We start from the raw sequence: 14,894 nt of genomic DNA, 5'->3' as shown, positions 1-14,894 counted from the left end.
TTTGCAAAAATTGAATATACCTAAAATTTCTATTCAAGATATGAATACATTAGATGCACCCATTAAACAAAAGGAAATAGCAAGGGTTATATCCTCTCTCCAATCAGCTAAGGCTCTGGGACCGGACTTTCACTGAAACTCTTACACCTCATTTATGTCAAATGTTCACTGATTCTACATCCTCTGGGACTCTACCGAAAACTTTTATGAAGCTTCAATCTCTTTAATTCCTAAAAAAGATAATCTGAAAGCAGTTCCTATAGACCAATCTCTCTATTGAATGTGGATTTTAAAGTTCCTTCTAAGATCTTGGCTAATAGACTTAAGAGTATTTTACCTACTGCTATTTCCAATGACCAAACTGGATTTATTAAAAATAGATATTCACATTTTAACATTCAAAGATTATTAAACATTACTCACTCTTCTCCATCTAAAGAATCTGAACGTGTTGTTTCTCTTGATGCAGAGAAAGCCTTTGATAGGGTGGAGTTGTCTTACTTATTTGAGGTTTTGGAAAGATTTAATTTTGGCCCGGGATTTATTTCCTGGATCAAATTGATCTATCATGCCCCTATGGCTGCAGTTATAACTAATAATCAAAAATCTCCCTATTTTAGATGATATAGGGGTACTCAGCAGGGATGTCCTCTTAGCCCTTTATTATTTAACTTGGCTTTAGAACCCCTTGCTATTGCTCTTAGAGATTCTAATACTGTTCAGGGTTTTAAGGAAGGGGACAAAAGAGAGGTTTCGTTATATGCAGATGACCTGCTAGTTTATATTTCAGATCCTAGGAAATCTATTCCTTCTATGTTATCCATATTTTCTAAATTCAGTAGTTCTTCTGGGTATAAATTAAATTTACATAAAAGTGAGTTATTCCTATTAATAATTACTCAGATCCAAATCATCAAGTACCTTTTAGTACTGCTAAAAATTACTTTATCTGTCCTGGTATTAAAACTACTAAAAATTTTAAGGGCCTCTATAAATATAATTTTTTTCCATTAATTGAATGCACCAAACAAATGCTTTCTAAATGGTCGCCTATGACATTATCATTAATAGGTCGAATTAATGCTATTAAAATGATAGTGTTAACGAAATTCTTATATATGTTTCAGGCAGTTCTTCCTTTTGTTCCTAAAACGTTCTTTGACAGAATAGATTCTATAATCTTATCTTACATTTGGAACAATAAAAATCCTAGATTGAGTAAACCCTTATTGCAGAAATTAAAAAAGGATGGTGGTATGGCTTTGCCAAATTTTAGAATGTATTACTGGGCAATTAATATTTGAGATATTACTTTTTGAATTCACTATTCAGATATACATGAATGTCCTTCATGGTTGGATTTGGAGGAAAACTTTGGCCTCCTTACTGGGAGTTCCTCTTCCCTTTTTGTTTTCTAAGATTAGTAGACAAGATTTTCATCCCATTATTAAACATGCATTAAGAATTTGGTTTCAGTTTCGTAGATTTTTTGAGTTAAGTAATTTTATTCTTTCGAGTAAAATCCATCTCAATTATTTTTTTAAACCATCAATTTTGGATAAGGCCTTTTCAATTTGGAAAACCAAGGGAATAATAACTTTTTCAGATTTGTTTTTAGGGGATTGTTTACTATCTTTTTCTCAGTTAGCGGAATAGGGGAGGGAGGGAACATTGATTCAGACCGTGAGAGGCCTGCGTTGGGCATTTTCATGCCTTACAAGGCGCAGATTGGAAGTCTGTGTGGGGCGTCACTCCTCGCACAGACACTAGAGCAATGTGTGGTTAAGTGCCTTGCTCAAGGACACAAACACGCTGCCACAGCTAAGGCTCGAACTAGTGACATTCAGATCACTAGACGAACGCCTTAACCACTTGGCCAGTGGATAAATATTATTTATCTAATGTACACTTTTTTAGATATTTATAAATTAGGAATTTTTTACATGGCTTGTTGCTAAATTACCCTTCTGCTTATCCACCGAATATGACAAATGCTCTCTTTCAGTTTAAACCATTTCAAAAAGGGCTGATAGCTATAATCTATAAACAGTTATTGAATTCACGAATGATATCTAATGATAAAATTAAACGTGCTTGGGAATCAGAATTTCAAGAGTCATTTTCAGATAATCAATGGAGTAAAATTTTTCATTTGGTTAATAACTCACCTACTTGTGCCCGTCATTCCTTGATACAGTTCAAGGTAGTGCATCGGGCCCACATGTCAAAGGATAAACTAGCACGTATTTTTTCCAATTGTAATCCTATTTGTGACAGGTGTAATATTGAGGTGGCCACTTTAACTCATATGTTTTGGTCTTGTATAAAGCTAAGTAACTTTTGGAGATTTGTTTTTAAAATGCTATCAAAAGTCTTGGATCTGGATTTACAGCCTAATTTACTTACGGCAATTTTTGGGATTATCCCAACGGAAGCAGGAAACATTCCTGTTTCCGCTCAAAGTATGATAGCCTTTTCCACTTTATTAGCTAGGACAGCCATTTTATTGAAGTGGAAGGATTTTAATCCACCTTACTGCTTTTTTTTTGGCTTGCCTCCATTATGTCCTGCTTAACTTTAGAGAAAATAAGAAGTCGGACATTTGATACATCCTTTAAATTTGAGCAAATATGGCGACCTTTTATTCTATATTTTCATTTGATTTGATTTATTACTCTTCCAATTATTTTTTTTTTATTCGAAGTTTTAGATTTGATCAGAAAGTCTTTCCTTTTTTCTTGGTTGTATCCTCCGAATGGACTGCCCAGTCCCTTTTTTTTTGGTGTAGTAGGGGTTTTTTTCCTTTCATTATAAAGTTAAAGTTTTTTTCCCTCTCTTTATGAATTGATAAGAGAATTAGTTGTCCTTTTTTTATTGTATATTGTATATTTACTTATTACTGTGTATGATTATGATACTATCTATTTCATCTTTTGTTTATATTGTTGCTGATATATAAATTTGAGATAATTCTCCCCTTGTCTGTATATATGTTTTCTCTAAATCAATAAGAAGATTAATAAAGAAAGAAAGAAGCATTAGCTCTATTTTTTCCTCCAGGTGCACTCCCTGATCTTGCAGACTTTTAAGATTTACTTGTTAAGTACTTTGAACTTACTTTGGAAACATAACCACTGGCATTTAGAAGCAAATAATACAACACCAATGCACAGATGTGAACAGTGAAACCATTCTACAACATGGATAAGTTCATTTACAAAGAGACAAGAGGCTAGATCTTTTCTCCCTGAAGGAAATGGAGTGAAAAGGAGACATGATTAAGGTGTATAAAATTATGAGGGGTATGGATAGGGTACTTTGCAGGAAAATTTTCCTTATATCAGAGGTAAATAAAACTAGAGGAACACATGAAACATCGACTGTGTCCAGTCCTGATGAAGAGGCCTTGGTCCGAAACACTGACTGTCCAGTCCTGATGGAAGGTTTTGGCAGGCAATTCCTATCCATAGATGCTGCCTGACCTGGTGTTCCTCCAGTATTTTGTGTGTGCTGCTCTGAATTTCTACTATCTGCAGTACCTCTTGAGTTTGTAAAACTAAAGGACACAAGTTGAAGGTATGGGCAAAGAAACTTAGAGGGGATATGAGTGGTCCTTCTTCCCCCAGAGAATGGCTAGTCCCTGGAATGCACTGTCTTAGACACTGGTTGAGGCTGAGTCACTGACAGCTTTTAAGTGTTTGAATGAGTAGTTGAATCACTTGGGGATCAAGGGATGTGGACCAAGTGCTGGGCAATGGGACTGATATGGAAGGATGTCCACTGGTAGGCATGAACAAATTGGAACGAATGACCCACTTCCATGCTGTACAATTCTCTGATTGTACAAATATCATTCAATGAAACTGTAGCGAAGGCAAAATAACAGTGAAAGCTGAACAACACGTATCAATCATCGTTCACAGTAACAGCAGCTTATCCACCGAGTGTTTCTCCCCAGTAATGCACGTATCATCAGATGCTGGGAAATTTCCTGAAAATGTTGGCCTTGACAGCTCTTATTACATTTAAAAGCCCATAAAATACAAAAACTCTAAACGCATTTCCAAAACAAGTCAAGCTACACTTCCAAGCTGCTTCTGTAGTTGAGCTACTGCAACCTATCAACATCTCTCAACTCCAGGCTGAATGCATGGTGAATTTATCTGAAAGATAGGGAGACCAGACATTCTCAAAGAAAATGTCATTTTAACCTTCACATCAATTTCAAATTGATAGCTAACATCGGCTTTCTATTTTGCAACAGATGACTGCTTATTTCAAATGAATGACTATCAACTTTATTAATTGGAAAAACCCCAATTTCCATCTTTTAATGGAACACTCACAACATGCTGGAGGAACTCAGCAGGTCGGGCAGCATCCGTGGAAACAATGAGTCGACGGAAACTCATCGTTTCCACGGATGCTGCCCGACCTGCTGAGTTCCTCCAGCGTGTTGTGAGTGTTGCTTTGTCCCCAGCATCTGCAGAATATTTTGTGTTTACTATCTTTTAATGGAGTTGCTGACTGACTATTTGTGTATTATCAACATTTTGTTTGAATCTAATAAGTGCCACTACAATGCAAATCTTTTTTAAACAAACCTTGTGGAGATAGATACAGGATTGGCTTCAAGTGGTTGCTATTGAAGTAGCCAAACTTCACAGATCCAAAGAGCTTGTTCTTCGATAAGTGATGGGCAATGTGAGCCAGGTAGAAAGCTCGTTTTCTGAGGTAACGCTGGTTAAAGTTGTCCTTTGCTTGCAGGATTTCCTAAAATCAGAAAGTTCATGATCAATTTTGAAAACACATCATCAATGAAATCTCAAATGTATCATTCCACTTTCCTTCATTCCTTTTGTCCTATTTTTTTCCTTAACTTGGCTCCATGACATTAAAGACTCCATCTGCCATGGCTGAACTAGAAAATTCCAATTGTAATCTACAAGTAAGTCCTCTTATGTTTTACAGGGCAAGAAACATAAAATTGTGGCTACTCTTCAACAAGTTTCAATTTTATTTTCATTAATATTTGCCCTAGATAATCCTCCCAAGATATACTTATATGCCTGTCGAAGTTAAAATTGAAATCTAAACATTCAATTAGGGTTTTGATGACTGATCAATACAAAACATGCATAATCCCATTAAGAAATTAAATGAAAATATTTGTCACCCTGTAAACATTATTACCACTTATTTCACTGTAAATGGGAATTTTAACTAATTAGTTCATGTCAGCTCTAAAAGTGAAAACAGTCTTTCACTTAAATCAAATTAATTAAACTTACAGGGCACCATGAATTAGAACCTGCTACTTTCTCTGTTTAGGTCAATTCTTTGGCCGGGTTACCCAAACCATTCCTTCAGATGGTGCCTTCAACCTGAATTAATGCTTCCAGGAACATCAACAAATAGCATTTCTCTCCAACACAACATGGAATTCATAGAACAGGGTAGAAATTCAATCGCCGTCAAATCTGGTGAAGTGGCAACAATAACAGCGGCTATCAACTGCACTGTGCTTCCAAATATTAACTCCAGAGAATTAATAGAGCTGAATTCTGAAACTCTAGAACACTGAACAGCCATCATACTGCATATTCAGCACATGGAAGCAAGGGTGAATTTCAAACCCTCACTGACTTGATGGGTCTTGGAAAATAGTGCTTCACTGTGAACGTGTAAACTGTTATTCATACAGATTCATGTTGTTTTATGTTAGAAGATAAGTCATCATCTCATAATAGTCTTATTGAGGGATCAGCAGTGGAAAGTCTGAGCAGCTTCAAGTTCCTGGCTGTCAACATCTCTGAAGATAACATATTCATGGAATTACAAAGAAGGCATGACAGTGGCTATATAGTATTTAATTCGGAGTTTGAGGAAATTTGGTGTGTCACCAAAGACTCTAGCAAATTTCTACAGATGTATCATGGACAGCATTCTAACTGGTTGTATCACCGTCTGGTACAGAGGGGCCACAGTACAGAATCGGAAAAATCTGTAGAAAGTTGCAAACTCGGCCAGCTCTATCATGGGCACTAGCCTCCACAGCATCGAGAAAATTTTCAAAAGGCGATGTCTCAAAAAGGCAGCATCCATCACTAAGGATCCCCATCACCCAGGACATGCCCTCTTCTCCTCGCTATCATCAGGGAGGAGGTTGAGGAGCCTGAAGATCAGAATCCGAATCCGAATCCAGTTTGATATCATTGGCATATGTTGTGAAAGTTGTTGTTTTGAGGCAGCAGTACATTACAATACATAATTTTAAAAAATATAAATTATAACAAGTATATATAAAACTAAATTAGTTGCGCAAAAAGTGAGGAAAAAGTAGTGAGGTAGTTTTCATGGGTACATTGTCTCCCAGAAATCTGATGGTGGAGGGGAAGGAGCTGTTCCTGAAAAGTGACACATACTCAACATTTTAGAAACAGCTTCTTCCGGTTTTGCCATCAGATTTCTGAATGAAAAGACTTCTAACAGATTTGTCAAGCAAGATTTCCCCTTATGGAAATCATGCTGACTTTGGCCTATTTATTGTTTTGCTCCAAGTACCAAAAAAACCTCATCCTTATGTAACACCCTGGGAAAGATTTCGCCGCTAATGTAATGGTCTTTCTGTAGAAGCAGTGTTTGGGTTATGGTTAGAGATAATGGGTGCTTTGGAATGTGAGCCGTCCAATGAAGGGTGTGTGTTTTCGAGCCGTGTGCCTGGCACCGAGGTGATCTGGGACTTTTGTTCGGCAGGAGGTGGAGAGAGAAGATGTCAGAAAGGAGAGTTCATAGACACCAGAAAGGAGTGGACTTGGAGTGGGGCCGGGAGCTGACAAAGCCCGGGGAAATCAATGGAGGATCAGCAAAAGGGAAACCGTGAGCTCCAACTTGTGCACATTAGACTGTTTCATTAAAATGGGCCCTTTTCTTTTTGTTTTACTTTACTAACCCTATAGTCAAATCAAGAATTATAAAGCCAAATCGTTTAATTGCATATGGTGTTCTGTCTGATATTTCGTGGTACTGATTTGTAACAGGGTAACACATCTTACAGCATCCACACAATAGGAGGTTTTACACCTCAATCTCACCCGTATGGCAAGGGCAGAGATTGTCTTCCCTAAACTTACGCAGTCGACAGAACAGGAGGGTTACATATATCTTACTGTAATTTATATTTTTGTTATGCATTGCACTGTACTGCTGCCTCAAAACAACAAATTTCACAACATACAGCACCCCAGTGATAATAAACCTGATTCAGATTCTGCAGTGGGGAATGCTGAAACAAAATTTAAGTTTGTTATACCACAGCTACCTCTGAACCAAGCAGAAGCTCAATTTGAATATCTACTTAATTGAAAACCAACTTATAAACCCTTATAATACAAAAAACAGATGCAATTATCATCTTTAATAGAAAGCTGAGAATAAGCAAATTGATTTGATAGTGGCATAAGATCTTGTCTGTAGCATCATCAACCCAGCTGTAGCAGTTACTAAATGACCATGTACAGATAATTCCAACAAAGTTCCACACACAATGCATACCACTGTTCAAATTCTCAGTTATCATCAATTTAGCTTCCATTTTCCATGACATTGAAATGCAGTTACCATTGCCTTGTTAAGTAAGATCATATATCAGATTCTATTTGCCAGACGCACATGATCATGATTGTGTTGGGCACGTGGCCAAGTGGTTAAGGCGTTTGTCTAGTGATCTCAAGGTCGCTAGTTCAAGCCTCAGCTGTGGCAGCGTGTTTGTGCCCTTGAGCAAGGGACTTAATCACACATTGCTCTAGTCTGTGTGAAGAGTGGCGCCCCACATAGACTTCCGATCTGTGCCTTGTAAGGCATGAAAATGCCCCACGCAGGCCTCTCATGGTCTGAGTCGACACTCCCCTCCCCATGATCTCCGCGGTGTTAAGTCTAAGAGCTTACAACTTAGGCAGTTCAAGGACACAAGTTCCTCTTACATAAAAGAAAAGACAAATGAAGAAATTGAGAAGTTGAGTATGACTAAAACTCCAATCGCACTCAAGTATCCACAACACACAAATCTAAGAGATGTTCTGGGCTTAAACCCAAATGTGATACTGTTGATAAAGACTGTTCACTCTTAAACAAAGGAACTCTACTTACAGATTTTTTGAAACTGTTAGACGTGGAGGTAGCAGCAGAAAATGAACTTAATGACCTTCAGAACCAAAATGAACAAATTTGAATCATCCAATATTGAGAAACTTACCTCTGGCATTGTAACGGCAACATCTACATTGATATGTGGCTTGATGCAGGTACCAAGTAAATAGCTTCCAATAACTTTTACAGAAGTTGGGGCTAGGAAGTGAAACTTCCCTTTGACATTGTATGGTACTTGAAGGAAAGGAACTTTAACATTCTTTGGAAGCCAGGACTGGTCCGTAATCTGTTGAAATATAAAGAACTGTTACCAAAACAAACCCATTCTCAACAACATATTATTTATCTACAAGGCATTAGCTTTAGTGTTTGGTCACAATATTCCATTATTTATTAATTTATTTGGAGATACAACGTGGAACAAGCCCTTTAGGCCCAACGAGCTGTGCTGTCCAGCAACCCATTTAACACAAGCCTAATCACATGACCAATTAACCGACTAACCGGTACATCTTTGGGCTGTGGGAAGAAACCAAAGCAGCAGGAGGAAATGCATGTGGTTCACAGGGAGAATGTACAAACACCTGCAGATGGGGCTGGCATTGATTTCCGAACCCAAGAACGCCCCGAGCTGTAAAAGCATCGTGCTGACTGCTATACTACCGTGGCTACCTTTAGCTTTATAGTATCACGACAAAGGTCATGGTGCACAGCCCATTAAATACCACAGAGCTTAAAGAATATAAAACAATCACAAGTTTCATTTACATGAAAGGAAGCGGAGTTAAGTTTTAATTAGGGACAGCATCACGACAGTTCAGAGGATACTCCAGTGGAAAGTCCAGTGATGCTACTTTGTAGAGATTAGGAATAAGGGTTCAAAGTGCAAAGTACGTATAAGTTATACAACCTTGAGATTCGTCTGCTTACAGGCAGTACAAAGCAAGAAACTTGAAACAACAATATTTTTAACACCCAATGAACAGAGAGAAAAAAAAACAAAAATTATGCAACAATAAAAGCAAGCAACAGGGTTCAGAACCATTGAGTTCATAGACCTAGAGCCCAAAGCAGCCTGAGTTGGCTCATAGCCTGAGTCTAAGTTCATCACACAGCGGGGCAAATCACCGTAAAGCTCGCAGATACGAAGCCTGGAGCAGCCGCAGCAGTTTCACAGTCATAATCATATTTTATTGATCCCGGGGGAAATTGGTTTTCGTTACAGTTACAGTTTCACAGCCTCAGCACCACGGACAGAGGAGTAAACATCACGGAAGAGCGAACGGAAGCGGCCTGTTCCTCGCTTCCAGTCCCAACACCCTGCCTTATTGGTCCTTCTGGGCCGTCCATACACCAGGTCATGCCCCACACTAGGATCCAGGCCTGCCGCACTCTGGGCCTGTACTCCTCTGCTCAGCCTGAGGCCATACTCAATCTTTCCAAATTGGCTCGGCGTTTAATTCAGCCCAACCTCGCTCCCAGTTTAAACTCTCCTCCAACTCACTTGCTTCAGCTCCATCTCTGACTCCATCTCTGTTTACGCCATGCCTCGACCTTACTCTGACCACTTCTCCACGAACATGCTACTCTCCAACTTTGCATCAGACCTGGGTGGCTCAACGCTCGCTTCTTCGTTGTTTACAGTGATAGTTTACCACAGCAATAGTGTTATTACTAAAGTATTTAGTCGTATTTCTAGCCTATGATCCACCAGTGAGCTGTTGCCCAACTTCAGTAGAGCCGTCTTAAACCAGAAGTTTAACTGAAATCAATTAGATACTATGGTACCATAGATCCCCAATAGTCAGCAGGTATCAGAGGAGGAAGTATGTAGGGAAACTGCAGATAGCTGAGGGAATAGTGGGGTTGAAATAGCAGGTGATTTTAATTTCCCTCATATTGACTGCTGGGTGGTGGAGTGGAGATACAACTCTTCCAAAGGAGGTGTAAGGTGCTCCTTCCCTCTACTAGACTGCAGGTCTCCCTTGGGCAAGGTGTTGCACCTGATTAGCCCCCGATCAGGGTCACGTGAACCAATGGGAGCAGGTGATGGATGGTTGTCTGAGCAGATGGTTTATATCACAAGTCTTGATTATGTGATCACTTACGCCAGGCTGACAATCTCTGAAGAGTATTGATAATGGGTTGTAAAGACAGTGCCCAGAAGAAGGCAATGGTGAAACCACTTCTGCAGAAACATTTGTCAAGAACAATGATAGCCAGCATATTTGCCTATGTCATACAACACGGAACACGATGACGATGATGAATATTGACTGGGACAGCTATAATGCTAAGGGATTAGATGGGGCAGAACTTGCTAACTATACCCAGCGAAGTTTTATCAACTAATATGTGAATGACCATACTAGAGAGAAAGCAACATGCAACCTCCTGTTAGGAAATGAGGCTGCGCAAGTGACTGAATTGTCAGTGGGGGAGCACTTTGGAACTTGCGACAGTGATCTTAGTAGTTCTGAATTATTTATGGAAAATGATAGGACTGATCCACAGGTTGAAGTCCTACATGGGGGCAAAGCTAATTTGGATGGCATTAGACAGCAAGTTGCAAAAGGTTGATTAAGAAAGGCTGGTCGCAGACAAAAGGACGTCTGACAAACAGAAGACTTAGATAAGGAACATTCAGGGCCAATATGCTCCTGTGAGAGGGAAGGGCAAGGCTGGCAGAATAAGGGAACCCTTGCTGTCGAGAGATATTGAGGGTCTTTAGAGGAAAAATGAGGCATGTGTAGGTAAAAGGAGGCAGTATACATCAAGTATAGCCATCTGGGATCAAGTGAGTCTCTTGTGGAGTATGAGGGACGTAGGAACACGTTTGAGGAGGAAAGCAGGAGCACAAGAAGCAAACATAAGATATCCTTGGCAGATAAGGTAAAAGAGAATCCTAAAGGATTCCCCCAAGTACATTATAAGCAAAAGAGTACGAGAGAGGAAGAATATGTTATTTAAGGATCAATGTGGTCATCTATGTGTGGAATCACAAAAGACTTACAAAGCCTTATACGAATACTTCTCCTCTGTTATTTTCCACAGAAAAAGTAACGGAAGCTATTAAACTCAAGAAATAGACCAACGATGCCTTGAAATATATTGTTATTACAAAAGAGGAAGTATTGATGGCTTGAGGCACATCATGTTAAATAAATCTATGGGGCAAGGGAAGAAAATAGTGGGGCTTTGGCAGGGACTTTTGTATCTTCCTTAGCCCCAGGTTAAGTACCAGAAATCTTTAATTTTAAGAAAAGTTGTACAGATAGGCCAGGGAGCTAAAGGCTTGAGAGCCTAACGTCAGAGGTGGGCAAGTTACTGGAAGGGACTCTGAGACTTTAGATCCATCTGCATTTGGAAAGGCATGATCTGATTATGGACAGTCAGCATGGCTTTGTGCCTGGGATACTGTCTTTTGAAGAGATAACAAAGGCAACATGGTTAAAGACGCTGTTCTACGTGAACTTTAGCAAGGCTTATGACAAGATCCCACATGGTAGATGCATTTCGAGTGGGGCAAATCATGCAATGAATTCTCAGGCTGGAAACCAGAAAGTAAGCTGCATCGTAATTAAAATATTTAATCATTTTGTAGAAAACAGAACAAAGATTGGCATATACTCTTAAGATTAATGATGAAATTTGAATTATCAAAATGAATTATTTTAAAAATTACCTCAAAATCTACAGAATTGCCATTTGGAGAGAGAGTCAGCCCTCCAGGGTTAGACTTCTACTTTTCATCACTTTGCATTTCATGCACCATCCTAAAGATTCACTCCCTATACTGGCATACCATAACTTCAGAATTCACCATCAACAAAATGCACTGTAGCAATCCACCACAGCTTCTTCAAAAGCAGCTTGCAAACCCACAAACTCAGGGTAGGAGAGTAATTACCTTGGAGCATCCCCACTTGAAAGATCCCTTCCAAGACATGCAGCATCTAGACTTGAAAATGGAGAGTCATTTCCATAGCCTCAAGTGGTTTAAATATTGGAACTCCCTCCCAAACAGCACTGCAAACATACTTTCATGAAGTTTGCATAGAAGGTTTTAAACAGTGGCTCAAGGGAAAATGAGAGCCTTGCTAATGACACCTACATCTCATTACATAAATTACAGAATGGAAAGGTCAACCAAATCAAAAACTGCTAAGAGGAAGAAGATGTGAAGACATGACACTGACAGAACAATATTACCTTTTACTCAGATTAAAGCCATTACACTACAGTGGCAGAAGCAATTCAAGAGATCCAGCAATGGGGTTAAAAATTAATTATACAGATTTCTCTCTCAGCATTTTTAAAACCTGTGCTAATGCCTTCCTCCTTCAATTAAGATACCTTTTACCCAGCCATATCTACTTTAGATATTATCAGCTTTTATTCATCGAACATTTCAAATATTCATATGTACCTTTCAGAAACAGCCTGCAAAACAAAACGCCATAGCTGCTCAAAAATTATTCTGGAACTACGCAACAGAACAGAAGAGGCCAAAATGAAGAAGAGGCACTCAGGAAAGAACAACAAAAGCTTACACCCACATGCAGGCGCTAAAGGTTGTAGAACGCAAATAGAAAGTGTGATCGTAAGATTAAGGATACAGTTCATTTTTCTCTTTTGGAAAGGTCTGTACATAAGAAATGGGGGCTAATTCAGTTAGACAACCTGACGACATGGACGAGTCGGATGAAGAGCCTGTTTTCCATTCTGAATAGTACAATGACTCCTCTTAAATGGCTCAGAGCAGGTGCAGAAAAAATGCTCTCCCCGGCTAAGGCGTTATAACTGCCCATAAACATTAACATAGAATTACAAATATTAATGTCCACTTAACATCTCTAACACAAAGATACTGAATTTACCTACATTAACTTGCTCAGTTTTTGGTATTTTTTTGAGAAGATCATTCACTTCGTGGAGGAAAGCATCAATAGTCTTGCGTTTCTTCTCCTTCAATTTCACTTCTTTTAGAAGTTCTTCAACCTGCAAGTGATAAATAATTTTAAGGACAAAAGGCACACAAAATAAATTCACCGCTTCAATTATATCATAATTTATTATTGATCATGTCTTTCTGAGTTTGCTAACCTTGCAATACTTCCAAAGGTTCATCACAAAAGATACAGTTCAACACAGCTACAATGACATTACACAATCTCGTTCTCATCACTGGCAGAACAAAAACAAAAGGATAGTTTAGTAAGAAAAAGATGTTAAGTCTCAAAATAATAGTGCCAACACAGTACTCCCAGTACAGGCCTATACATCTGAATAGCAGGTATAGTGTACGTGATTTGTGGCGAAGGCTGCATACCATCACGGACTTCAAAGCCAAACATAGTGGTGCCGCCAACATCGCAGCCTCTCTCCCAGATTAGCTCAATCGCTTGGTTGGCTCGATGTCGCTAACTCTGAGCCTCCGAGGAAAGCCACCGCTACAACCTGCAACCTGGTCATCTCTGAGGCTGAGGTATGCAAATGTTTCCAACCAGTAGACAGTCGCAAGGCTGCGGGACTGGACAGCATCCCAGGGCAAGTACTCAGGATGTGCACAGCACAACTGGCAGGTTTACAGACATTTTTAATCTCTCCCTCCCCAGTGTAGAGTGCCCTCCTGCTTCAAATTATCCACCATTGTCCCTGTACCAAAAAAGACCAAGGTAACATGCCTGAACGACCGGCGTCCTGTCACACTCACCAATGGATCTCCTGCTCCCCTTCCCACTTTCAAATCTCTTACTAACTCTTCATTCAGTTAGTCCTGACGAAGGGTCTCGGCCTGAAACGTCGACTGTACCTCTTCCTAGAGATGCTGCCTGGCCTGCTATGTTCACCAGCAACTTTGATGTGTGTTGCGACAACTCGCGGATACCTCCTCTTATTTACCCCTCTCCCACACCATCACCGACTTTATCCGCTCAGGGGATCTCTCATCCACTGCTACCAACCCTATAGTTCCCATACCTCGCACTTCCCGTTTCTACCTCCTACCCAAGATCCACAAACCTGCCTGTCCTGGCCGACCTATTGTCTCAGCTTGCTCCTGCCCCACCGAACTCGTTTCTGCATACCTCGACACGGTTTTATCCCCCCTTGTTCAATCCCTTCCGACTTATGTTCGTGACACTTCTCACACTCTTAAACTTTTCGGTGATTTTAAGTTCCCTGGCCCCCACCGCTTTATTTTCACCATGGATGTCCAGTCCCTATATACTTCCATCCCCCATCAGGAAGATCTCAAAGCTCTACGCTTCTTTTTGGATTCCAGACCTAATCAGTTCCCCTCTACCACCACTCTGCTCCGTCTAGCGGAATTAGTCCTTACTCTTAATAATTTCTCCTTTGGCTCCTCCCACTTCTTCCAAACTAAAGGTGTAGCTATGGGCACCCGTATGGGTCCTAGCTATGCCTGCCTTTTTGTTGGCTTTGTGGAACAATCTATGTTCCGTACCTATTCTGGTATCTGTCCCCCACTTATCCTTCACTACATCAACAACTGCATTGGCGCTGCTTCCTGCATGCATGCTGAGCTCGTTGACTTTATGAAATTTGCCTCCAACTTTCACCCTGCCCTCAAGTTTACCTGGTCCATTTCCGACACCTCCCTCCCCTTTCTAAATCTTTCTGTCTCTATCTCTGGAGACAGCTTATCCACTGATGTCTACTATAAGCCTACTGACTCTCACAGCTATCTGGACTATTCCTCTTCTCACCCTGTCTCTTGCAAA

General features: G+C 39.8%; 1 protein-coding gene across 1 annotated transcript in view; it reads right to left on the bottom strand.

Moving 5' to 3' along the window:
• Positions 1–14,894, bottom strand: part of nol6 (nucleolar protein 6 (RNA-associated)) — a 109,430-nt gene that overhangs the window by 76,477 nt on the left and 18,059 nt on the right. Inside the window, exons 3-5 of the mRNA XM_072252336.1 lie at positions 13,033–13,149; positions 8,255–8,434; positions 4,605–4,773 (exon numbers count right to left, since the gene is read on the bottom strand). Of these exons, the coding sequence (XP_072108437.1) occupies positions 4,605–4,773; positions 8,255–8,434; positions 13,033–13,149 (466 nt within the window). The remainder of the gene's footprint in view (positions 1–4,604; positions 4,774–8,254; positions 8,435–13,032; positions 13,150–14,894) is intronic.

Source organism: Mobula birostris, chromosome 3, assembly GCF_030028105.1.
Source record: "Mobula birostris isolate sMobBir1 chromosome 3, sMobBir1.hap1, whole genome shotgun sequence".
Lineage (NCBI taxonomy): Eukaryota > Metazoa > Chordata > Chondrichthyes > Myliobatiformes > Myliobatidae > Mobula > Mobula birostris.
Note: the sequence above shows the minus strand (reverse complement) of the source record. Positions and strands in the feature narration are given on the sequence as shown.